Genomic DNA, 27,438 nt, shown 5'->3' with positions numbered 1-27,438 from the left:
AAGAAAGAAACAAACCAGGGTGACATCCATTCCATTTTAAGCTAATGCCTCTATCATTTCATATCTGAACGGGGCTGATATCATCAGCTCCTTCGTGTCCCAAAAGATACTTAGCTCTAGTCCACTGTTACATACTTCATGCATTACATGAAATAGGATAGCTCCAGATTTTGAAAATATTTATTTTAAAAACAGCAATCAAATTGTGTGTAATCACATTTTCTGCCTGGCTTTGAAAGCTACGTTATTCAATATGCCAGTGGTCCTTTCCATCATGGCGACATATTAGCAATTCATGCTGCTCTCATACATCTCACTTCCTTGATGTACAGCACTCCCTACAGACCCAGAGAAACACTCCTGCTTCAGTTCCGTGTGTCCTGCGCAGTACCTACCGAAGTGATGGTTGTCAAAACAGTTGTACAGTGGCCTTTGAATGCAAAGTGTGCCATGACTGAAAGCTTCAAATGACAATAAATCTGAGTATATACATTATGCTTGCTTTTGTTGCCTGGAAAAACTAAGGCATTCAGGAAATAAACCCCCCAATTTTATTGCCTTTTAACATTTTTTTCCATTTTAAACTCCAGAACTGGAAATTTGAAGCATTCAAAGAAATTGAAATTTCCTTTGTTGCACTTTTCATTGTAAATTTTCTATACTGTGTCATTAGGAACCACACTCTACAAAAAGCCCAGGTTCTAAATGAATCCTTTCTGTGAGGCCATTCTAAAACTTTGCACGGTTTTTCTTTGTATGAAAGAGCTTCTGTTGCCTGCACAAAGAACAAGCGATCACCACATATATCGGCCAGGCAGGAGCCTTCGATGACTTTATACAAGGTTGCATTTTGCCTTTTACCAGTCCGTGGTGAAACCCAGCAGTGAATGTGCCAGGGTGGAGAGAAAAAGGAGAGGCTCTTGATTTCAGTTTGTACGAATCAAAAGATTTTTCTTAAACCATGAATACTTAATATGAACATTTTCTTATTTTACCCTTCTCCCAAAATAGCTCTGTAGTTTCTTTTTAACAACATGAAAGCAACATCACTTTCTTCTTAATGGCAGAACAATATTTTCCACTCAAAAGAAATGTTCTGTCCAACAGGTTCAAATATCTTAATAACCGATTAGGTTTTGGGGTGGGGGGACAGGTAAAACACTGAGAATCTAGTCCAAGTGATGGTGGGAAAAATGACTAAGTAACTAAAGTGACAAGTTGAGTGAGTCGTGACTCTGGATCACAGTTGTGTGGTCGATAGAGAATGAATCATAGGAAAATGCCAGCCCTGGAAAGGGCCTCAGAGATCAACTAGTTTTGTGGTTTTCTGTCTTCTTTGGGGGCAGAATCCTATGTTCAAGGGAATTTTTACAAGAAATGTGAACGAGTGAGATGAATCAGCGCAACACCGCTCTGGCTGATTCCTGGCTTCCCCTGGCTCCGCCTGATCTAGTCCAACCCCACTGGTTACAGACAGGGTGCAGCGAATTGTCCACGGTTAACAAACTTATCCCAGGCAGGGCCTGGCCTTCCAGACTCTCATTCCAGTGCTCTTCTAACCAGATTCCACTCTTGGAAAAGCACAGGCGGTCAATTATCCACTATCAAAATAACTCAGGAATTTTGAGAGAAATGGAACTCTTACATATTGGGCCGTGAGTGGCTGTTTAACTTGGACCTAGAGAATCAGAATTAGTTGGCACTTGTTCAACAGTATATACTAATAGAAATTCGACACTGTTTTATAGGCTGGTCTTGGAAAATATGGACTTTAAGACAATGGACTCTTTTTTCAAGTGCCAGAAACCTTACTTTTTGCAGGAGTCCTGACTGACTACTAACACATAAAATGGCACAGGCAAGAATATACAAAAAGGAAGTGGTGGGAGATTTGGGAAGGAAAAACTGTCACCCTGTGTATGTTTCGCCCCTGTATATGTTTATGGCAAGCTTCAGAAGGCAATCTAGATTTTCTACCCTGGTGACCTTTTTATCAGAAAGGGATTTCCACTGAATATATCTAGCACCTACTGTGTGACAGGCACTACTTTACAGATATTAACTACGTTAATGCTACAACAGTATGGGATTAAGTGTCTTATTATACCTATTTTATAGGTAAGGAAACTGAGGCACAAAAAGGTTATGTAAGTTGCTCAATGTCATGCAGCTGGTTTAGGTCTGTGCCAGGATTTGAACTGTGGTAGTTGTGGTCCAAAGATGTCAGTTTTAATCAAAATGATGTGTAAGAACACTCAGTAGAAGGTAAAGACTTCTTTGGTGACTAGCAGGCTTATTGCCTTTTTTTCTTTTTTTGGACAGATGTGAAGAAGATTAAGGATTTAAGTATAAATAACTCTTTTGGAAAATCTTCTCTCATGCACTTTAACTTCTGCAAAAGAGTTATACATATACAGTCTTGCTTTTCACATTTTTTTTTAGCAAACGTGTAATAATGCTTCCTATGTGCCAACCAATGGTCTAAGCAATTTTTAAATATTCATTTCACTCCATGAGGTAAGGACGATAATTTATCCTTGTTTTTCAGGTAAGGAAGCTGGGGTGTTCACTGGTTGAGCCACAGAGCAAGTCTCTTAAGTACCCTGAATCTCCATTTTTCATTTGTAATATTGGGATAATAATACTCACTCAGATATTGATTTCTAATTACAGACTAAATTTTTTACATCTTATATATTAGAAATTTGTTGGTAATGCTTATAACCAGTAAAACTGTATCACTTATGTTGCCAGTGGGGATAAGAAACAGGTAGATATAAGAAAATTTAAATTTAAAATAAATTTTCAGAAAAGATTATATATTATACAAAACAGCAACATATATAACATATAATAATGCATGTATGTTAAACATTACAATAACCTCTAAAATATATACAATATCTAAATGAGAATTAAAATATTTTCACCTATTTGATCCATTCAGATTCTAAAATTCCATCATGTGAAAATACTAACACAAAGATCTGAGCGCCCTACTAACAGAAAAAGTCTCAGCTTTAATAACACTGAAGAGCTTCTGGAAGATAAAATTGACGACAGTTGATCCTATACATAAATCTATCTAGGGTGGCTCGTACTTACAAGATTTTAAAATCTACAGCAAGTTCATTATTTAGAATCCACAAGTGTCAGCTTTTATTGGTTGTTCCCAAACTGTAGGTGACCTTGAAAGGAGTTATCAGAAAGAGCTCTGCAATTTCTAGGTGGGAAGCTTTTACTTCCTGATTCTGTAGCCATTATTTCCTCGTCTATATGAACACTGATAACCTAAATTGTGCACTATTCCATTTCATACATATATCATAAATATAGGGGCTTCCCTTGGTGGCTCAGTGGTTAAGAATCCGCCTGTCAATGCAGGGGACACGGGTTCGAGCCCTGGTCCGGGAAGATCCCACATGCCGCGGAGCAACAAAGCCCATGCGCCCCACTACTGAGCCTGCGCTCTAGAGCCCGCGAGCCACAACTACTGAGCCCACGCACCACGACTACTGAAGCCCGCACGCCTAGAGCCCGTGCTCTGCAACAAGAGAAGCCACCGCAATGAGAAGCCCGCGCACCGCAACGAAGAGTAGCCCCTGCTCGCCTCAACTAGAGAAAGCCTGTGTGCAGCAAGGAAGACCCAAAGCAGCCAGAAGTAATAAATAAATAAAACATAAATAAATTTATTAAAATTTATTTTAAAAAAATATATATATGTCAACAACTGATAAACCAATCAATCATCTGGTTAAATTCTGTGATCGCATTATACACGAGCAAAGTTGCTGGGAAAGAGTTTTAGTCAGTTTTTATAAAGACACATGAAAAACGTATCTTATAGACCTAAAGTTACTTCAAAGAAAATAATCCTTAGCCCTTTTTAAATATAAAATATGGCAATATGAAGAGTTGTTCGTCTTCAGATTCATTGATTTGGGAACGATGTGCAAACAACTTAAGAGCTCGTATTTCTGTTCTCACTGTCCCCACCCTGTGTGTCTTCACACTCCTTGCCTGAGTTGCAGCAACTCAGACCCTACGCAACTCCAGTTTCCCGCCGCCGCGATCCCTCCAGAGAGACGCCAGAGGATCCTCCTGTGACACTGCTTTCATAATGCTTTTGCCTCGAGTGAAAACAGCCAGTGGTTTCTTACACTCCCTCATATCAAGCCCACAGTCCTTAGTGATTTTTGAAGCCTTTTGTCAAATCTCCTAACTTAAAATATCCAGCCTGCTTTTCAAATGCTCTCTCTCCTAGATGCCTTTTCTTTCCTTTCTGTTTGTCTAAATCGAAACCATCTTTCAAGACCTGACTGCCATCCTACCTTTTCCACTAAGTTTTATAAACTACCCAAACCAGATGACTATAATCTCTTCCAACCAGGATTCCTACTGGGTTCACGGCCAGGAAAATTGTGTTTAGCCCTTCTCCTGTCTCTAATTGCTTGATGTTTCACTCAAACTGTTTCATACGTGGTTACGTTTTTTTCTGTAGTTTACAAGCTCCTGAAGCACACTGACCGTATTTTATCAATCATTTGAGCCCTTTCAAACATTTAGAGCACAGAAGGCATTTAAAATGTACACACTGATGAGTGGCATTCTAAACACATGATAGCTCAAAATAAGATTGGAGATGCCCCTTGTTTCTCAAAGGAATTAGTAGACTCCAGTAAAGTCGGCCTTTCCAACTTTATTAAATTTCTATTGCAACTTTGCAGTATTATCAAACTCTGGCTCTCGCAATCCAGTCAGAGATCCAAGCCTTGAGAAAGGACTCTTAAAACAAATTTCATCTCCAAATGTACTTTCTTCAAGACCACGCTGGCTTAAAAAATGGGTTTCCTGTAGATTTAATGTTAAATCAACATAATTAACTGGACCTACGCTCTCCAGGATAGTAGCCACTAGGTACACGTTGCTACCTTAAATGTAATTAAAATACAATAAAATAAAAATCAGTCTTTCAGTCACGCTAGCCACATTTAAAGTGTTCAAAATAGCCAATGACTATTGCTACTGGACAGCATGCATAACAGAAAAGCCATCATCACAGAGAGTTCTATTGGACAGTGCTGAAGCCTATCCAAAGTCTCGCCAAAACTTAATTTGTTGGAGCAGCTTTTTACTGACAGCATAAAATGCTAGGACCAGTACTGTGAGAGGCAAACTAGATGTCCACCTCAGAATACGGTTTGGAGGTACTGGGAAGCCTCACCATCCTATGAAAAGCCCAAATAGACTCACTTTGCCAAGAACTGGAATGGAAATTAGAGCTTCACTCGCTTAGTTTAGGCTGAACAGGGACCCTCTGCCTTGTAAAGTGTGAAAAGTTCCAAGGGAAATACCATGTTGATGGGAAAATACCGAAGTCCGGCTTCTGACAGTGGGTTGGGTGGAAAGGAGCATAAAGAATTAGGATGAGCAGAGGCTCCTGACAAGGAAGGAGGGAAGCGTAGTAGAGGAAGGGCCTAGAAAGTGGTGCTACACAGCTGCGACTAGATCCAGTCCCGAGCACATCATCTGAGGGTGGAGTGACTTAGCAAGGGCGGCAAAACTGGGAAAATTCCAGGTGCATGTATACTGAGGTTGCACAAGCATCTCTTAAAGAGTGAATGGGGAATTGGGAGGGTCCTGGAATGCTAAGAAGGCAAATTATATAAAAGAAAAAGGGTTTTGAGACTAAAACTATATAACTGAGTATCTCATTATCCTCCTGTGGCCCAACTTCATTAGCACATGAGGAAGAAGCACAGAGGACAAAACCGGTATTTTATGTGCTGTGTTCGTCCTTCCTCTCCTTCTCAGTGAACAGGGAAGTCTATAAAGCATGACATGGACACCTTATTGGCTCATGAACTGGGTCTGAAGGCTTAGCCCCAAAGAGGAATAGGCACGTGATTTTTCAAGGTCACTACTTTGAAGTACAACATTCATCAGATTTACACACTTAGCATGTTTTCTAAAAAATCCATCTTCCATTTTATGAAGCCACGGTTAATACTCTTAGGATAAATCTATACAGGTGGAGTATCATCTAAAAACCGGGACAATGGTGTCGAGTTTTTTGCTCCCGCTGGTGCTGGGAACAAGTCCTCCCCTCTTGTCCACCCAGCTACCTGCCAGTTCTGAGGAGAATTCTATACCCTACCATGGCCTGTGACATTAGGCTCAGGGCTTCATTCCCCCAAAGCTACTACGGGATCTCTTTCCACTCTCCTTTTTCCCCCCTTTATGTTCACGATTAACAGAAAAACCTTCTTGTGAAGTCATTCAAGTTAGAGATACATCACCAAATGATTTAGGTAAGCGATAACATGAAACGCTTTCCTATCAGAAACAACATAAGATGAGCAAGTTAATCGATTTGTTCATTGTGAATATGACAGAACTGTTCAGTGCCTTATAAAAATGACAACAGAGGTGGTTGGACTGTTAAGTGATTGAACAACGCAAACCAAAGAAAGCTCATTAGAAGTCACTGTTAACCTGAGAGAGCGTCTCGTTACATGGTAGAAAGCTCTGCCCTTGGCCATATACTACTGACAATATTCTCTACTCCTTGAGATATAGACAGAGAAAGTATTAAGGTTTTAGATGACATAAAAATCAGACAGAAAGATTTTATGATGTCAGTATTTCTCAAGCATGGGATACTCGTTAAAAATACAGACTCTTGGACTTCCTGGGTAGGGGCTGGGCATTCACTTTTTGCTAGTCTTCTGGGTGATACATAGTCTCACTAAATTTGAGAAGTGTAGAACATTAGAAGATTCAAAGTGACAAACAAAGTCCAAGAGACAGAAACACTTCAGTAGACATAAATTTTGATCACCCGAATTATACCTTCAAAATAAAGATGAAAATTGTTTTCTTGCTTTCCTATTATATAAATTGGTGGAATTTGAGAGCAGAAAATAGGGCAGCAACCAACTTTCACAGCAGTTCCTAGAAGAAGTGCGGATCTTGCTTGTGGTGAAGAATCCTGCACTAGATGAGATGTGGCACCTTTATGATAACTTTTTATCTAAAAGCTAACAAGACATTTTGACCATATGACCACACATTCAGTGTCAAATAGTATTTAGGACTTTGGGTTATAAATATGAGTGATCAAACATGTAATTAATTGATTTTTGCCTTGACTTAAATGGAAAATGGAAAATTGCTTTAGGATTTTACCGGATTTATGGATTTAGGATTTCATAGCTAAAAACGATTCTAGTTTCAGAAAGCCACGTTACGATGATTGAAAGCTTCTCACGTTAATTTCGACCTTGTCCTCGCTGTGTCCCCTGCTCCCCCACCACCAATCAGTCAGCAGACCCTTACCACAGAAATGGAGTTGGGAAGCAGCGCTCCGTCCTGTCCCAGCATATTGGAGACGGTGATTTCAGGTAGGTCCATGTTTTGTGGATGAAACGGTAGCAGGCCATTATGGTTCATTGGGTGACACAGAGAGTGGTAACCAGGTTCGACCTCATTCAGGTGCACCAGCGAGTGGTCGGGGAGGGAAGGAGGAGTGATGGGTGGAATGTTAAAGTCTTCGCTTTCCAGGCTTGGACCAGGGTAGGACTGAAAAGACAATGGTGATATTGATGCAAATTATCATCCCCTTCTTTTCATCATGGTGAACAAACACACATGACCCTTTCAGATATTATTACAAGCATCATTAAGGATTTGGCAAAGACACTGCAAACACTCAGATTATCCTGCTGCAATTTCTCTATCATGCATGGAAGAAAATCGCCTCGAAGGCATAGCCACTTCTCGTATAAAGAGTGCCACCATTAAGCAGTTTTATTGTTCCAAGAAGCTGAACTCAAACAGATTTCAAAGGTCCCATTAAAATGCTCCAGAGTTGTAATCTAGCTGAATACCTTTTTTCATGGGAATTGTGGGGAAGGAAAGGCAATTTATAAAATTAATATTTGATCAAACATGTTTCATGGGGCTCCCTACTGCTCAGATCATGAGATGTAATAAAACGAATTCCAGAAGTTCTAAGGCAATTGCTTCTGGGTTTTGAAGAGCTACATGCTCACAACTGACAAAAAAATTTGGTAAAGCAGTAGCTTAACCATGTTGCATAAGTGTGACTTCAGAGAAAGTGTCATATATGAAGATAATGCCATTAAAAGCTATTTTTATCATGAAGATTATGCCATCAAAATAAAAATGAAGATGGCTTTCTTGATTTCTGACTACTCACATTTATTTGATCTACCCCTAGAAGGCAGTAAATAATTCTGTAATCATTTAAATGCGGTTCAGCCAATTTTGAAAGACAAAATTACACAAATATCATTATAATACTAATTTAGGAATAAAAGTCAATCAGTAAAATAAATAACAACATACGTGGGGCTTTTTCTTTTAGAAAGTAGCTTTTAGATAAAACAGGAAGGGAGGGAGCAAAGAAGGAAGACAAGAGTATGTGAGGACACTCCTGCTTACAAATAGAATGTGGTAAACATGGAACATATAAGGAGGAACTGAATAATAAAATATTGTTACCAATTCATATCAAAACACAGCAATACTTAGCAGTCTTTAGAGAGCAGGTGCCATAATACGAAGGAAACAGAGCGGGTCCAGATAACTCTCACAAGCCTATCTTTCAAAGTACGCGAGTCTCCCTAGCGTCTGAGCACAGGGGTAGCAAGGACCGGCTTGTCTGGCAGCAGCACGCCTGCTGGAGTGTGCGAGATTGGAAATGAGCAGACTGAGGGTAGGAGCCAAAGAAAGGAGTGTAGGGTATTCACAGGGTGTTCAGCCAATCAGCTTCATGCTCCTGCTTCCAAGTGCCTGGGGTTATTTTTTTCCAGATGACGTCTATTTGTCTAACAGAAAGAAAACCTTCAAGTTGCACTTGCTAAATGTTGTACAAGTTTTGATATATTTGTTTAGGTTTTGTCAGGAGACACGCTTAAATGAAGAGCAACTTGGAACATCTGGCATTGAGACGTGGTCCCGTAGAGGCACGTGTGGGTTACAGACTGGGGGCGTATGAAGGGAAGATTTAATTCATCTCTGCAGATAATTTTTCTTAAGTATCTAAAGTTCTGTTAAAAGAAAAAATCACCAGCACTAAAAGTTCAATCATAAGTTATCAAAATTTCCTGTTTACAGTATCTACCTCTTGTCTGAAAAATATACTAGTGCCCTGTGTCAAAACAGCAAGTTTGATTAAATTCTCATTTGCCTAATATAATTTAGACCTTTAATCTGTAGACCTAAACCATCAGCCCCTGGTACAAGTATTCACATAAGAAGCATAAAAGACACAAAATGGTGGGGGGTGGGAGGGAGAGGAAGCACACTTATTAATGCTGGCTTCGTAGAAAGCACTGTGTTGAGTCCTTTGACTATGCTGTCTTCATTTAGCCCTTTGTCTTCAATAATCCTTTGTGTAGCTATTATTACCCTGTTTTCCTGAACAGAAAATTGAGAGTTTGAAGTTAAATAACATTCACTTAGCTGGTAAGCAATCGACTCAGTACATCTGAGGGATGGATATATGGAGGAGGAAGGTGTTTTTATTTCTAACACTTCCATAACTAGTTTAATTGCTATTATCTTATTAAGTTGAATGATACAAAGTTGCCAATACTCAACTGTTTCTGATCAATAAAATTTCACAATTTAAGAATTAGTATTAGCATTAGTATCAGGTTTTTCCTCTTCCCAAATTCCATCCCAATGCCCATCCCATTAAAATCAAATATTTACCCTAGAAGAGCACAAGTATTCATAATTTGTCTTTCTGTCAACATTTCAAAGGCTGAACTTGTTGATACCTATCTTTTAAGAAGTTAATTGACATCTGTTTGAAACCTTCCTGAATAAGATACAATTAATGCCAGCCATAAAGGAAAAAGATGTTTTTAACTTTATAAATGACATTAAACCTCTGAAATACCCAGGGATAGTCTACCTATGGTGTACTATAAATTCACATTCTAGAATTTCTCCAGCAGTTAAATCTTAATTTGTGGTGTTTTAAAGGAAGGTTTAATTGGTATCACTTTACGTCCAGTGATAACAATTGTACTGCAATTTAACTAAGCTACATGGTTTATTTTCATGTAATTACACATTAATGTTATTTAATCCGTGCACTTACATACCAAAACCACAGATTCCACAACTTAACTGGTAATGGGTAGTTATGTGTATCAAGAATTTTAACAACAAAAGGTTACTTAGTAGCTTCTATTCTTCACATTAGAAGTCATGAGATGGTTATTTGCCAGGAGCCTATTACAATGTAATCGATGCCATATAAAAGTATCACGGTAATTGTATAAATGTCAAAATGTCACAGAACTCACAAAAACTTCAATGCCAGACTAATTACTAATTATTTTTTAAGTTTGGAAGTGAATTAGCTAATTCTTCAACATTGACTTCCATGGCATGACATCTTTATTTTGATTTCTTAAAACCTAGTAAGTTTGACTTAACCACAGTAAGTTATATATTAAGAGGCAATTTGCAGTTTTGGGGGTGATGTAACAATCGCATATGATTCAGTATTTTCCCTCATTCCCCATGAAGCTGCCTGGTTACAATCAGTGTTCAATGTTTGTTGAATGAATTAACAAATGAATCACTGAATGAATGCATACAAGAAGAAATGAATGTGAAGATGACTCTTCAAAGGCGTGAAGTTTATGACTATACCACTGTTATGCCATGGGCTTGAATAAATACCCTGTATTCCCAAGAATGCACTGGCTAGATGACAGCATGGTATGGAATGCTGATTGCTCAGCATGTTGGGAAGCCAAAAGTACTGTATCCTGTTAAAGATGTAAAGGCTTAAGCAGCCTGAGAAAGGCTGGGGTAGGGTAGTTTAGTGTCCCTCTCTGGCTGTTGATCTGTCCCCCTGAAGTGGTTTGCACTCACCATCCCGTGGTAACACAGAAGTCCCAGAGGATTCCTAAGGGCGAGTTTGGGGCCCCCTCGCTCTCAGAAGTTGTTGGAACCTAATCCCTACTGCAGCTAGCTAAGGACCTGGCGGAAGCCTTGGTTCCGCATCAGGATCCCTTGGGGATGGCTACCAGCAAGGGCCTCACTAGACAAGTGGACAGAGAGCGCATGAGAGGGTGCTCTGAGCACAGAAACAGGGACATTGGTGATGAGACCAGGGACTGAGTAGTCAGAGAAGCTTCAGTGAAAATCATTCCTTGCACTTTCTCCTGATTCAGGGTCCTTTTCTGATTCGGGCTTATTTTCCTCCTTCAAGTCTCAGTGAGGCCAGGTATTAAAAAAAACTTTCATTCTCCAATTCTATTGAGACCAAAGATCATTTGATCCTTCCTAAGGCCTTGCATATCCCGCTGAGACACTGGGCTACTTTTTTTAGCCTGAGTGAGAGACCACCAAGGAGTCAGTCCATGGCTTCTGAGAATCTGGGGGGCTAGGCTCCAGGCTACAACGCTGGAGAAGAGCAGGTATGGCCTTTCAAGGCGGCATCATCTTCCTTATCAGCCTTTCGAGTGCCTCTTACGCCTCCCAATCTAGAATCTTCTCAGCGCTGCCTCTTCCCCAAGAAATGATAAAAGTCAATGGTGACCATCCACACAAATGAAGAGAAAGTACTTAGGGTTAACGGTATGAAATTCAAGGCAATATATTTAATTTTATCTTGGATCTTCACCATGTTAATGAAAGGTAAACTGGAAACAAAGCAGCATGCAAAGTGATTTGCTCTAAACTATAGCTAGTCTGCATGATCTAAGTGAGTCAAAGACCTCAGAATTCTATTACTGTTACTCAACCAGATTCTCCCTGATCCTAAGTTACTCACTGGTCCTAGACACAGGAGACTCTCCTTCTGTTGCTGGCGCTGGGATACGGCTCTATCCTAGAGGGGGAGGCTCTGTGAGCCCCTGTGTGTCCAGGGAGCAGAAGCCAAGAGCCGTGATATGTGGGTAGAATGGGCTGTGCTTTCACGAGGCTTGGCTAACGCTGGACTATATATGAACTTCTCAGAGGCCATAAGGGGACTGTTGGAAGCATTAAAGTAGTAATTTCAAAATTATCCTCCTCAAGAGACTATTTTTATGGTTCTAAATAATAGATCCAGTGACTGTTTCAAGCCATTTTCTTGAACCCTTACCATTGGCATTTGCATATTTAGCTACAAGGTGCTACATCTTTCTCTGATGAGGAGACAGATCTCGGACCGGTTGAGAGTACTTATAATGCTTCCTCAGTGACTGATAAGAAGGCCACGGAACATGCTGGAAAGACTGGAGGCTCTGGACTCCAGCAGACAGGGCTGCTGCAGGCTCTTTGAAGCATTTGTCAGTGTGGGTTCTGGGACAGGTTTCTCCTTTGAGCCTCAGTTTCAAAACCTGCTTTATGGGGTTCTTATGAGCATGAAGACAAAAACATAAGATAGGTAAAAAGCCTAATAATATATGTCTGCCACATAGAAAGTTCTTGATAAATGGCAGCTTTGGCATAGCTATGGTTATCGTTAAATGTGTTTATATATGCCGTGGATTGGGTCATGTCTGAGAAAACAACTATAGACCAAATAGGAGAGGATTTAGACATCGTAATAAAGGAATTTCAGTATATTTGCCATTGATCAGACCTCATATTGAAGCAAAGTGTAGCCCTATTCATACATAATGTATTCATTTAATTGCTCCCCATAAATAGCATTTGTTTTTATTTTAATGGGATTAGATTGCAGTTTTGAAATTAAAGAATAAAAAGATAGTGGGAAATGGTGAATAGGCGACGATGCTGGAGAGCTCAGACAATAAGGACCTCATGTACAGAGGGCCACAACTCTGATTCTTCAGAGAGCTCTGCTGCAGGCTGGCACCCAGGCTGATCAGTTCCTGACAGTTCCGTCCTACTGACCCAGGTAAAAGGCTAATGAATGTGTGAAGCAGAATTTCAGTGTCTAAGTTTGCAACAAAAGCTATACTTGCTAACATACTGTCTTGTGTCCGAAGGAAAACTATATTCCCTGGGAGACTGCTGTCAAATTGCTGATCAGATGGTTTGTTTTTGAGACAAGAATCAAGAGTCGGGTTAGGAAAGTAACAGAAGATCCTTCCGATCTGTTTTGATTTGATCTTTTGGGAACCTTTCTAGTCTCTTGACTAAAGCCATTGTCCTTCCCCACGTCCAACCACCTCCAGCATCCCCAATTCAGTGAAAAAGGAAGGAAAACGTCTCAATTTCTGGACGATCTCATTCCCCTGCCTGTTTAATGACATGCTCACATTTCTTTTTCATCATTTTGCTTTACATATTCCATGGCCTGGGTATCCTGTTTACATTATTTTCTCCTTCTGCAATCCATACTTCCTTTCACTACAGCCTGTTCTTATTTTTTATTCTTATTCTACATTATTACATCTGGAGGTGGGATGTTAATTAGGCTGATTTTTCTTTTGACTACAGAGAATTTATGTTTTTGTACTGTTTAGATACAGTGTTAATATATGCTGACTGGGAACAAATAATGGGAAATCTCTACTGGATTTTGTCTTTTCTTCTCTTCTAAAAATCTAGTTTCTCCACCAGAAGGGCCTTGTATTTGTGGGGTTTTGTCCACATATTGCAATCATTATACAGAGTATTCAATCTTTGGTGACAAGAGGTCCCATAACTCAGAAGAATTCAAAAGATATCATCTTGTACATATCTTTAAATTATGTGATGGCTTCATGCAATCATGCACACACTAAAAATATGGCTATGGTTATAACACTGTAAAATATGTTTCTCATATAGATCTTTATCTGAAAGATAAATAAATAGCACTGCCATCAAATTTATATGAAATGCCTTAATTTTTAATCTATAACATAATTTCTGAAAGTTCAGGATAGAAAAATGCCCATGTTTAAACATGTTTCATCTTGTATTATTGAAAATTCTTGTTGCGTAATTTAAATAACTGAATGAAAAGCAAAGTAAATTGGGTTCATTAGAAAAATAATAAACTTCCTCTGCATGTTTTCAGAAGTTGATATTGAATGTAATGGTGATTTCCCTAGGAAGAGTTTAAATAGCATCAACATTATCTCCAATTTCTTTTGAGAAGACCTTCAGAAGTAGGTATTTTTCAGATTCTTTTGTTTCTGCATGAACAAGCGTTGATAGCGTGAAACTATAATGTATTACCGTGGAAAGCTTTGGTCTGTTACATAAATCATCTTAACACTCGGCAAGAATTGTCCAGCAGGTGCCACTGATGTGCTCAAGCCAATGATCCTGCAAACAATTTTTTTGTCTTTCTTTACATGTTAGACAATAGCAATAAATCATCTTCATTTAAAAACACACAATGTACTAATTTTTCAAGCAACAGTTATCAAAATGCATTTTGGGTAGAACGTACCACATTTATTTTATTTGTGCTCATTAGTTTTTGTAACCTTATTAAGTAAAAGGCAATGAGAGCTTCGTCATAGAAGCATTTGTTGTGTACCTACTGTGTGTAAGGCATCCCACAAAGTATGATTTGAGATACAAAGAACTATAACAGCTTGTCATAAAGGAAGTAAATTAGAAGAGATATAAAAACTTAGGCTTCCAATAAACAGCATGTTCGATTGTCAAACTAAGTGATATCTGAGTGTAAATGAAAGAGGAATTATTTGAAGCTGGGATGATGGGGGGTGGGGAGGTTGTTATAAACAGATTTACCCTGATAACAGGACCTGAAGATCAGACACTTCTGCTGACATGCAGTAGGTGATGAAGGGAAGACCACAAAACTGACAAATGAGCGAGTCCAGACAGTGCAGCAAGGAGGTTCAACATGGAGGTCAGGTCTTCAATATCTAAGAAAACTTCAAGGGCAAGATTGAGCCCACCGATCAAAAGAAACTTTGGGGTACTGAGCCCAATGCGAGCCTCTGTTGGGACTTGTTTTTATTGGATCATTGAGAACCAGGGTGCAAAGCCTCAATGAGACCAGAAAACAGGGTTAGCTTGAGGCCCGCCCCAGAGAGTATCTGACACTGGGGCTGGGTTTGGGAGAGCTCTGACCTTGAGCTGGCGTTAACAGGCTCAAGCTTTCAGGATCTGTGGGTGTTAGGGCAGTGGGCCGAGCACTCTCAGATCAGGGGTGGGCAGGGCAGGGAAGTCCAGCACTCTTCTGTGTGCCATGACTGCTGCTAGGGCCACTCTTAAAAAGAAGTTTCTAGAAAACAAATAATGTGGCCCCCCCCACCCCCCAGCACAACCCCAAACCACACATGGACGATGACTAGGGAGAGCATATTAAAGTGGGGAAGCTACTTCTGAAACCCTAGTGGGGGCCCCAAGGATGTTCCGGTAATAGGTCATCATTCTGTATTCAGTGTTTAAAGGGGATAATTAAAACATTTAAAATTTCATTGCTTAGCATAGATTTTATGTACAAATGCAGTCCATCTTTTTTTAGTTTTCCAGATGTCTTCAATTCTCACATTGAGTTCTGAGATTCAGTTCTACAATTTTTGGGGGGTTTATTTTATAAATAATACATGTTAATGAGTGAAAAAGAAGAAAATATACATGAAAAAAAATCACTCGAATTCAACCACTCAGGAAAAAAAAACACAAACCTACACTATTAAAACATGTGCATTCTTTCAAGAATCTTTTCAGTCCATATTTGCTATCTTGTTTTGGGCTTTTGTTTTGTTTTTAATAAAGCTCTGATTTTGGAGCTAGAAATGCTATATGCAAATCTCATCTCATCTCTTAGCAGGTGTAGTTACTTAATTCTTCTAAGCCTTAGTTCCCAAATCTGTAAAGTAGGGTTGATAACAGTATTCAATTCATTAAGGGTATATCAGGATTAATTGAGATAAATGAGATAATGATTTACATTATTATTACAAATTACATTATTATTACAAATTATTTAAATTTGAGTAATATACTAGCTCATAAGAGCTATCAATAAATGTAAGCTATATTATTATACCATCATATAATTTAACCTGGTCACTTAAAAGGATGTGAATATTTTTCATGTCAATAAATATCATCTATTACATTTTGTTTAAATGACTACATATTATATCATTGTGTGCATGTTCTGTAATTTATTCCAGTTTCTTATTACCAAACATTTAGGGTATTTCTAATTTTTCTCTGTTATGAACCTCACTGTGGTGAATAACCTTATGCATTTTTTTTCTTAGGATAATGTTCTAGAGTTCTATATTTATGCTCAAATGAAATTACAGAATGCTCGCTCGAGAGAAGACCTCAGAGACTACGCTCCCACTTTGTAGATGCGAAAAATGTGTAAAGAGGTTAAATGATTTGCCTGTATTCAGAGAACTAGCTGAGCAGAGGGGAAACCCATAGCATTAATACATAGAATTTTTTACATTTCATAATTGAATAAAATGCATCGGGGTTTTTTTTTTAATTAATTAATTAATTTTTGGCTGCATTGGGTCTTCGTTGCTGTGCGTGGGCTTTCTCTAGCTGCGATGAGCGGGGCCTACTCTTCATTGCTGTGCGCAGGCTTCTCATTGCAGTGGCTTCTCTTGTTGCGGAGCACGGGCTCTAGGTGCACGGGCTTCAGTAGTTGTGGCACGCAGGCTCAGTATTTGTGGCTCACGTGCTCTAGAGCGCAGGCTCAGTAGTTGTGGCACACGGGCTCAGCTGCTCCGCGGCATGTGGGATCTTCCTGGACCAGAGCACGAACCCGTGACCCCTGCATCGGCAGGTGGATTCTTAACCACTGCGCCACCAGGGAAGCCCAATGCATTTGGGTTTTTTTTTTGTTTTGTTTGTTTTTTTGCTTTTTGTTTTTGCGGTACGCGGGCCTCTCACCGTTGTGGCCTCTCCCGTTGCGGAGCACAGGCTCCGGACGCGCAGGCTCAGTGGCCATGGCTCACGGGCCCAGCCGCTCCGTGGCATGTGGGATCTTCCCGGACCAGGGCACGAACCCGTGTCCCCTGCATCGGCAGGCGGACTCTGAACCACTGCGCCACCAGGGAAGCCCGCATTTGGGTTTTAATATACTATTTGAAAGCATGTACGGCCTTTGAGCTTTAATAAAATTTTCTTTTTTAAGAAACCTGTGCTAAATTGATTTCTGCTTATGGTCAGATTCTTTTTGCTAAATCATATATAGGCAGCCAGCATGGAATTAAGCATTCAGTGTTGGCCTATTTTTATATGTACATATTTTTATGTAAACTTTAAAACACACACTATATGTGTTTATGGCCATTCTTTTCATTTTTTCCCATCGTACAGAAATCAGTAAATGTTGCATATGTAAACCCACATTCTTCATGAAAAAGCCAGATTAGCAGAGGAGCTAAACAGATGGCCTCTGCTCTTGGTCTGGCTCCTCCCACAATCAAGAGGGCCAGAAAAAGGAAAGATCATCATTCACCGACAGGCAATTCCCACTGTTTGGATCTTTTACCAGGAAGCAATTGCAGTTGGATCCCTAGGTATCTGAGGACCATCTCGCTTCCTACAGTCTTTACCAAGAAAGCTTATGCTGAAGCGGAGCTGAAGATAGGGGCAAGGGAAAAAAAAGACGAACAATTGGAGATAATTTCCTGAGTTTAAAAAAGATAGAATTCCTCCTCCTTCGGTTTCCCAGGAGCAGGATCCCTGAGAAAGCAGTGGAAGCGGTGCGACGTCTGTGATGGAAAGACCTCCTATACTTTGTTTATCTTTTGGTGGAGAAAAGGAAAAATGACAAGAAGGGGAAGAGTCCTGGACCCAGACAAGGAAAGCAATGAAAATACAGAGGAAAAGGGGACAGCTATGGAGGCAAAGGTTTGGAAAAGGCTGGAAAAGAGGGGAAAGAAGGAATCACCACTTTGGATAAAAGAAGCCAGGGACTGCAAATAAGCACCTCACCTCTGCACAGCTTATGTGTGTGTTTGAACAAATATGAAATTGCTGCTTTGGTAGGGAAGAGATGGTCAAATATTTGGTTCAACCTGCTTTTTTTCAGAGTATTCCCACGCACGGTAACACATGCAGTTATCTGAATACTAACAAGGTCTGAGGTTAGCACATCAACATTTTGACCTTAAAGTTCTAAAATACAGTGAGGCCTTGCTGCCCATGGATGGAGTCTGACTTGGGCATTAGGCCTTTCCGGGCCAGGAACTTAGCTGGGATATGTACTATCTTTTTGATGTTTGGCCAGTCCCTCTATCATTATCATCCTCCAAGAATTGTTGTAAGGATTAAATGAGATAATGAGTGCAAGGCCTTTGCTTAGTTCCTTACAGACACAGGTAGCTGCCAACTGACAGTTGTTATTATTATGGATCGACTTCATTCTTTACCATGGAGGTAGGGGAGTGCTAACCTAAACTTCCAGCCAAGCAGAAGCTTCCTACTAAAACTTACCATCGTCTTGGCAAGCAAGACATTTAACTGAAGTCAGAGCATAAGAAATAAACAGCTCAGCGCTCACAGTACAGGTGAGTTCAGGCCTCCCTGAAGGCAACTTCCGTACAGGGCACTGGCCCTGCTCTATCCCTGCCCCCAGCTCCCCCTCCTCCATGGCCACTCTGGTGTGTGAGTTCAGAAAATAACTACTCACAATGGGCTTAGCTATTCTTGAATGCAGGACTTCTCCTGAAATGCTAGGAGGCCCAGTCCCATTCAAGGAAGGCTTCATTACTGGTCTCAAATCATGACCCTCAGAGCCCTCCTGAGTTTCAGACCAGGATGTTCTATTTAAAAAATCTGATGCCAAAACCAAGAAGTCACTTGTTTGACTTTGCTTGCAACAGGATCAGTGATCATAACTTACAAAGAGGAAGGAGTGTATGGAGAGCATTTTCCAAGATAGCCACCAATTACTCTCAAATCATTAGGATTATAGTTAGAAATTTTTATGTCCAAACTGCGAAGTAACATAGATCAGAAAAAACACAGGAGAAAGAAAGAAAATGTGGGATAAAGATGAAACTGAAACTCTGTGTTTCTGGGAAGTCCAGCTAAGTCTGCTCTAAAACCAAGGAACTGAAACTGCAAAGGGAAACTTGACACTTTTTTAAAGGTGTTTGGGTGGCAGGTGAGGATATGAAGAAGGTGGTCTCAGAAGATATAGGGATGGGTGGAAAAACAGCTTTTCTAAGCCTCAGTGTTCTTATACTAAAAATGGGCAAAGTCGCTTCTACTTGACATACGGGCATAATGAAATTTTAGTGTTTGTTTGGAACAGTCTTAAAGTGTCTTGGAAGTAGAGTTGGCATGGACAGATAACATCATTCAACACATTGCTATTCTTAACTTGAATATCATACCTATTTTTTAGACATCCTTTAGTGACAGGTTTATTATGAGTGATAGAAAAAAAAACTAACACATATATATATATATTGCAAAATTTAACAGGAAGGATCATTTAGTTTTTCATCACTGCTCATGTGCTAAAGAAAAACAGCTGCAAAAAAATACGATTCTGAACAAGCTAAAGGGCTGTTTTCAAAACGTATCAAAATCAACTGTATAACTGGTCAGGCTGTGTGTTAGAGTCACAGCACCTCTTGCTGGTGCCTAAATGTCTTGGTGTCACTTGACAGCTGTTCACTGAGCAAACCATCCTTCACATGGAGCTCGATGTTTTTGGAGAATCTGTTTTTGTCACACATGCTATTCCATACAGATAGTTTCATAATTTTTATCACTGAAATGCATTTGCCTAATGCTTGAAAAAACATACTATTAGACAATTATAATAAAATTCTCAAGCATACTCAGCAACAAACATTTATTTTCTGAAATAAAAAATGAGTCTTGCATTCGCAAATCCCACAGCTTGGAAATGTATATGATACACAACATTTAACCTGTCAGCAGCCTCATTAGTGTCAATGAGTAGGAACTGGCAATCAGTAGATGGTGTGCTCTACATGTGTTTGTGTTTTAAAATGTTCCCAAAATAGCTCTGCTAGAGAAGTTGATATAAAACACTTCTACTGGACAAATGAATTTCACTTTAGATTTTACTGTCTACTTAAAATTTTTTTGAGGAATTCTGTTTCTCATGTAACTGATCATTTATAGGTTACAGAGTCGATACCCAACTAATAATAATAATAATAAAGACTGGGTGGGTAAAAAAATCACCTAAATTTCAACCATACCAAAATGTAAATGATCAAGAAAATCTGCAGAAAGACTAATGTGTGCTTGACTATCAAGAGCCCTAAGATATATATTTGCATGGCGCCGGTATTCAGTATCCATACAGCTATTAAGACATTTTTATAAACTGTATGAAATATGTGAGCTATTTCAAGATATAATTCTGAAAAACAGATTTCCATGTAAGAAGCCAATTTAGGAAGAAAACAACATAAACAATAGTAACTTGTGTGCTCGAGTGAAGCATCTTTTTAATTTTGAGTAATGAAGATGTCAAGCCAAATGCTAGAGTAGTTTAACTTAATTAGGTGGCCTATTTTTCCAGGCAGCCTTTCATTTCCCATTGAAAACTCAGCTTGTATGCAAGGCGAAAGAGCAATTTTGTCTGTAATGAATACCTCTGGGACTGCGCAGAGTAATCATTTGAACGTTACGCTGAAGACTGGTTTGAGTAACTAGTTTGGGCTTGTTAAGATGTCAGACTTTGCTGGACTAACTAGATTACTCAAAGCCTGGCAGCTTTGCTATTTTATTGGGTGAATGGTCAAAAAGTCAAGCTGACCTTACTCCCGAAATTTCTGCCAAAAGGAACCAATCTAAAAGTAATTGGTCTAATTTATAGTTCAAATTTATGTCACGATCATGGAAATTTTATGGCCTAAGTCAAGAGATGTTTTTTCCAAAGTGCTCTTAAAAAATATTATACTTTCCAGGCCCTGTTGTCATACCTCATTTATATTCTACCTAACCCTGAGAATTTTCTCATTAGGAAAACATGTAACTAAAAATACAGATATAGCTATTAATATGTTTGCAAACCTCAAAATATTACAATTCTAACAGTAGATTTAAGAGAACACTGCACAAAAAAGAACTTGGAAAGTCCTATTGGTTCTGCTGCCATTATATTGCATATGACAAATAGCAATCCGATATTATTGTAAGAATAAATGCCTGTTATTATCTAGTCTATTATCACATTAGTTCTCTGAGTCTTGGACTTGAAATAACCCTCTGAGGAGACAGAAGTGCTGGTGTCTTTTGTTAATGTGCAAGGTGCTGACACCCAGGAGGAGGGGTGCTCCTGGAATGGAATGGGCATGGCCAGATTTGCTAAATGTCTGCACAGGAGGGCTGAAAACCATCGCAAGTAGAAGACTCAAAGAGTTAAGGTGATTGAAACATGTACACAAAATAATGCTGCACACTTCCAACGTGTCGGGCATCATCTAAGCACAGGAGATCCAGAGAGAAAGAAGGACACAGTCAGGTGGGCAGGCTACATGCCACAGCAGGGCAGATGTGTGCCTCGGTAAGTCCAACCAGATGCTGGAGAGGCACGGAGGTGTGTAAGGAAGGAAGGAACATGGATCGTTCAGCAACAGCAAGAGGAGAGAAGGAAAGATGGAAATGAGGTAAGATGAGCTGAGTTAATGAGAACCTTTGAGGTCCAGAGCTCAGGCAGTAATTACACAGAAGGAAAAGAGGAGACAGATTCAGCAGTGATGCAGAGAAGTAGAGTCAGAACTACCTGGGATCAACTCAGGGCTGAGAGTGTAAGGGAAACTCTTCAAGTTTCTGTCTTGGGTGACGGGGCTGCGGGTGGTGTTAACTCTCACGACTACAGGCAATATAGGAAAAAAAGAAGTTTGGGGTGAGGGAGTGGGCTGGAGGTGATGAATTTCAGTTTGACGAATGGATATGTTGAGTCTGAGCTGCTGTTAGGGACAGGTGCCCAGGGAGGTTTGAAATCAAACCTGAAACTCACATGAGAGCTGCCCTAGATGGCGCTCTTCAACTTTTCCATTCAAGATGGATGGTACAAAATGCACGTTAGATGCTTAGTTGTAAGATTCCAGGAAAAAATAATATTGCTTTATTTTATCATAGTTATTTTTAATCTTGAAATTTGAGGAACCAGGTAAGAGAGACAATTCCAGTGCAGGAAGAAAAAAGAAGCAGAGAAAGCTGATCACAACCTGAAAATAATCTAAAACAGGATCTTAGGTCAGGACATGTAATACTTAGGGTTTACTATGATGCGCAGAATTAACAACAAAAATTAGTTCAAGCTTAAAGGATAACTGTTCATGGAAGGAAGGAGGATGGAAGGAAAATACGAAGAAGGGGAGAAGGAATGAAGGAAGCAGGGAAATAAAGAGGGAAAACAAGCAGAAAGAAATGGTTTACTGGAGTCAAGCCCAAGGTCAAGGAGGAAGTGATTTATTAAAAAACATGGTTCAATCAAGTAACCAAATCTTCTCCATGATCTGACACCAGAAAAATCTTCTGATTTTCCCTGTCAGGTGATTATTTCTTGTGTGTATGTGTGTGTGTATATATATATACACACACACACACACACACACACACACACATATTAAAAAAAAAACAGTCCTGCTCAATCTTTTCCACACAGTTCCTGAACTGAGACACAGGTGAGAAGTGAAGAGTTCCTATGTCCACGGAACTGGTAAAGAATGTTGCCAGTGTGGGTGGAAAGCATGGAATGAATAGGTAGTCGTGGAAAATGATATTTTTGTAACTTCCATAGAAGAAAAAGAATGAGGAAAAGAAAACTGGAAAAATAAGTAAATAAATAGATAAATGACCTTGGTGCCATAGAAAGTTCCTATCAAGAGAACCGGACTCCTGTTTCCTTTGATGTACTTAGTTCAAATGAACATTTATATCTTGAGCATAATCAATCACATATAAGGAATTACAGAAGGTACTAGAATTGTAAGGGCTGGAGAAAGGAGCTTGAGTTTTTCAGGGAAAGAGAAGGATCGATCCCCAGCATGAGTGGGCCTGGGCTATTCTGGAGAAGGGGCAGAGCTCCGGTGGGCAGCCCAATTCCCTTCCACCTCCTTGTTGTGTCCTTCGGCATGTTGGTCAATCAAACATGACACGTTAAGAATGACAAAGGAGTGTGTGATGGCCAGTGGTCCCTCCTCATGTCTGGCTTCCCTTCCATTAGCCACTCACATTTTCCCCCAAACTCTACAGAAGGGAACCTGCAAGTTCACGAGGTATCAAGCAACACGGGCCCCCTTAGCCAGGGTCTAGAAACCCACAAAGAAATCTTGCATTGCATGGTTCAAACGCTACCCAGAGTAGGAAAAAGCTAAATGGTCTCTAAAGCACTGAGTGGCACACTTAGGGCTATTATAGGAGAAAACAGTCAATATTCTAAGAACGAAGCCGGGAGAAGTGGAAATGTCATGGGTTTTTATTGCATACTTGTCAGGCTTATTACAGGGTGGTATATTCGATGTAAAAGCTGCCTATCGATTACAAAATTATATGCAAAAAAATTTAAGGATTTGTATACACTAGCTTAAGAGGTATAGAATTCACGTAGTAGATAGTGCCAGAGAGCCCTCTGGGACTGTCTAAAAGAATATCATTAATTTTTACAGTGTCCTTCCATTTCTGGAGCCATTCCAGCACTGGCTTTCTAGAAAAATCATTTCAAGTTTAGAATCATGCTATTTGCCTGCAGCAACATCACAGGAGCAGTAGTGTGCCATATGCTACTACTTAGCACCTTAGTCTGTTGAGTCCCAAAGCATGTACTGATTTGACAATTGAACAGGAATTAAAATTGTTGAGAGATACTAAGAGGCAAGTTGTCTTGGATTACTCAGCTATGCAGATGTTTCATGTTATGTAGGAAAAAGAACAAAGCTATTTTTTTTCCTGCAGGATGACTAAAATCTTATTTATAGTTGCCGAAAGGGGTAAATTGATTAAAATTCCCAAAAGAATACCAGGTAATGAATTCTTGAATATACCATATTACAGTAAACAAAAGGAATGTCAAGTGTAAAATTTAGCTAAGGCCATTCAACTTACGTAATTTGTGAAGCTTATTCTCTGCCAGAGTGTGTATTATTTTACATTAGTGGAATTTTTGAAATAGCACATTCTAAAAACATTTTCATATGTGCTGCATTATTAAAAAATAGTTTGCTTCAGGCACACAAACCGGCTATATCTTTACAAAGCACATAACGTATCTGGAGCTCTTTCCTCCTTCATGAATTATCACTGGTATTTAAAACATTCTTGGTAACTCGACTTAAATATTAAGAAAAATAATGTTAGTTGTTTGATTTTAGTCAGGGTTTAATATTATTCATTGTACTTGAATTTAAAAATCTAAGTTGTTATAATGTATATGCTTTGAATTTCCAATCCTTTATCCAAAAGTCTTTAAGACGGACATAATGATTCTCTGAAAGGGAGCAGCTGCTTTATAACAGCAATCATTTATTGAGTTTGTGTTTCTACTGTTTCAAACAAATTCAATTAGCCCTTACACTTCAAAACCCTAAAGGCAACAAAGAGATGATACCAGGTTGCTTTAATCTAATAGTAATACTAAACTTGTCAGTACAGTTTTGGGATTGATGGTTGGAAGAAAATTAATAGTAACATTTTTCATTTTTTAATCAAACAGTCCTACTCAGAACTACCTATGGATCCTGCCGGCTACTTAGCTGAATGAATTCAGTTAAGTAAAAATTCTAAATGCAAAGCCCAGCCTTCCAAAGGTATTCTGAGAGTGATAGACTCAGTTGAATGGAAGGAAATGTAGTCGGGATCTTTGAACTTAATGATGACCTTCTCATCTGAACAATATAGTATAGTTTCCAGAATGTCTGCCAGAGAAGGCAGTGATCATAATGACTTCTAAATGCAAAGTTCATGGAGAGGCAGGCCTGCCTCTGTTTTGAGTTAAGCCTGAGACATTTTGTTCTTAGAGAAATTTCAAAGCCCCATAAAGTGCACCCCTGACACATACATTAGATTTAATTCACTGACAAGCATCATGAAGAAAAATCGTTCTATTTTTGTTCCCTATTCCCCCACCTTTCCCAGTTATCAAATCTGTTTGGGCGGATATGAAAACAACTGTTTTCAATGTTTGAGTTTATGCTATAGTTACTGACACATGAAACTCCAAGCTACCATGGTTTTACTCTTCCAGAAAAAAATATGTGCAAGTCCACACAATGCTCCTGTGAACTCTGCCTCACTTTATTCATTTATTTGTTTTTGCTTACAAGTTTCTTACATATCATATTATAGTGGCCCCCTAGGGCAGTTACCACTTCGCTTCAAACGCCCTCTGTGGATCAAGGGGCCTGGTCTTAAGTATCTAAAAATAAATAGCCAAGCCTCCACGTCTATAAATGTAGCCATTTACATTTTCATTGGACTTTTGTTGTCACTTCTCATGATTAAATACCTTGTCAACCGCTCCCAGGGAAATGGATACAAACGTGCCCTTCAAAGGTTTCCCATCATATCGCGGATTTTGGCTTGAAAACAGACATAGAGCACTTTCTGGCCCTGCGATGCTGGAGATCAATGGACCATTTTATTGAAAACTGCCCCAATAATTGATCATTAAAGCTATTTGCGACATGTGTAGCTTATCATGATTAACTCATCTATAGTCAGAAGCTCAAATAACCTGCACCTGTAAAGACTTTATTTCCTAAAGGTAAAACAACTGTTTAGGAAAGATCATGCTGGCAAAACAGCTGCTTGCCGTTCTGGAGAGGAAACAAGGTATTATCTTTCAACAAATGCCAACTCTGGTGTTTTATCAGCTCGATCTCATTAACTGAAAACAAGGCTTGAATGCTTTGTTTATAAATTATGATTATTCCTGATTGCGGCAGTTACTGATAGTGCTACTCATTTGCAATGCAACTCTTTGAATTTGTTTAATTACAATTTGAAACAAGGCAGAGAAGATTAATTAACCCACCTGGCTGGCTGGCACATAGTCCTGGCTCGGCTCTGTCATGCTCATATACATGTTCTCACCGTCAAACTGCGAATGAAATAATAGTAAACATTCAGCAATCTTGACTGTGTGCATGTTTGTTTTGTTTTGTTTTGTTTTTTTCCACCATCAAACTGGAAAACAGTAGCCATAAAAAAAAAAAAATACTGTGGTTGGAAATACGCAAAATCTGTCACAGCAAGAGAGCCACATCTATTCTTTGATGTTTCTGTTGTCATCTTCCTGACCCTGGATGTCAGTGATTTGGAGTAATTAGTGCTCTAGTAATTACAGCAAGCAAGCAAGAAATGAATGGTTTCCTTTCATCTGCAATCTGTTTTAAAACAAAATGGCTCATTTTGCGTACCACGGATATACATATTGCAGTTCGGCTGTAATGAAGTATTAAGTGGACGGCATGATTTCTGAAAGAAAAGGACAATGGAAAATACACTGAGGCACAGCTCAGTGAATTCTGGGTTTGGCTCTCAAAAATGAAAAAGTGCAGAGTTTTCATAATAGACTGAAATTGGCTTCATCACAATAGCCTTATGATTAAAGAATTTTATAATAATATTTGAAAAGAGCACGTGCCACTACAAGCATGGCTAAGAATGATAATAATAATGGATAACAATAAAAGTATACAGGCTCGATGATTAAATTTTCCTCTCCGAAGTTTTTCAAAGACACAGAATTAATGTGAGTATTACAAACGCATAGAAATCCGTATAGGAATTTAAAAATTAGGAACAAGATGGGAGGAGAAAATTCCTGGGGGCAGTTCGAGTGCAGAGCTGTGGAAGAGTTCAAACAACAACAACAACAGCATACTTTTCATTATTCGGGTTTCTGAAAGCAGTAATCACTCCATTCAAACTTAATCCTCAGCTATCTTTAGTCACTAGATAAACGGGCAAAGCATTTCCCTTTTAGTTAAAAGAAGAATTTTCCCAAGGAAATAATCAAATGGACTATACAGCCAGCTTCAAAGAGCTGAGTCTGAATGCTCTTTCATTGCAGACTAGTTTCAGGCACGGGAACTTGAAAATCTGAGAAGTTATTTTTCAAGACACAACAGTGTTCCTGATGGAGATACACGCGCACAGTTCTGTGGATGTACTTTTACGCCACCGGAAAACTGTGTTATAGACATGGCATAAGAGGCCCTGCGAACGCTGGGGACACACCACAGCTTCGGAACTGGCTCTGAACTACAGACAGCAGCAGTCAGTGCCCTGAAGAGTCGCATAAACGTGAGCTGCACAAGTAAAGACCTCCCTAAGGACACTGAAGCACTCATCAAGTTCAAAGAACCGAAGGATTTCCTCACACATCATCCTGCAAATGTATTTCATGTTTTGTGAACAGACTTACCTAAACAGATCTGAAGTCACTCATTGAAAGACGTGGTTGTTCGGACAGATCAGAAATAGCACACCCAGAAAAGAACAGCTGGGCAGTTTGGCTGCTCTGTCATCTGGCATAGGAGCCCTGAGTCCGAGTGA

At 39.4% G+C, this 27,438-nt stretch overlaps 1 protein-coding gene across 4 annotated transcripts in view; it reads right to left on the bottom strand.

The window, feature by feature from the left end:
• The window catches only part of TOX (thymocyte selection associated high mobility group box), a 297,820-nt gene that overhangs the window by 126,661 nt on the left and 143,721 nt on the right, over positions 1–27,438 (bottom strand). For 2 of the 4 annotated variants that reach the window (XM_022556826.3, XM_022556828.3), the window contains exons 2-3: positions 25,913–25,978; positions 7,339–7,581 (exon numbers count right to left, since the gene is read on the bottom strand). In XM_022556826.3, coding sequence (XP_022412534.2) covers positions 7,339–7,581; positions 25,913–25,978 — 309 coding nt within the window. Of the gene's footprint in view, positions 1–7,338; positions 7,582–25,912; positions 25,979–27,307; positions 27,429–27,438 lie in introns of those variants that run through there. The other 2 variants (XM_022556829.3, XM_022556827.3) reach the window with 2 other exon arrangements.

This window comes from Delphinapterus leucas, chromosome 17, assembly GCF_059928025.1.
Source record: "Delphinapterus leucas isolate spDelLeu-1000000601 "Yukka" chromosome 17, BTC_Dleu_Yukka2, whole genome shotgun sequence".
Lineage (NCBI taxonomy): Eukaryota > Metazoa > Chordata > Mammalia > Artiodactyla > Monodontidae > Delphinapterus > Delphinapterus leucas.
This window is presented reverse-complemented; position numbering and strand designations above follow the sequence as displayed.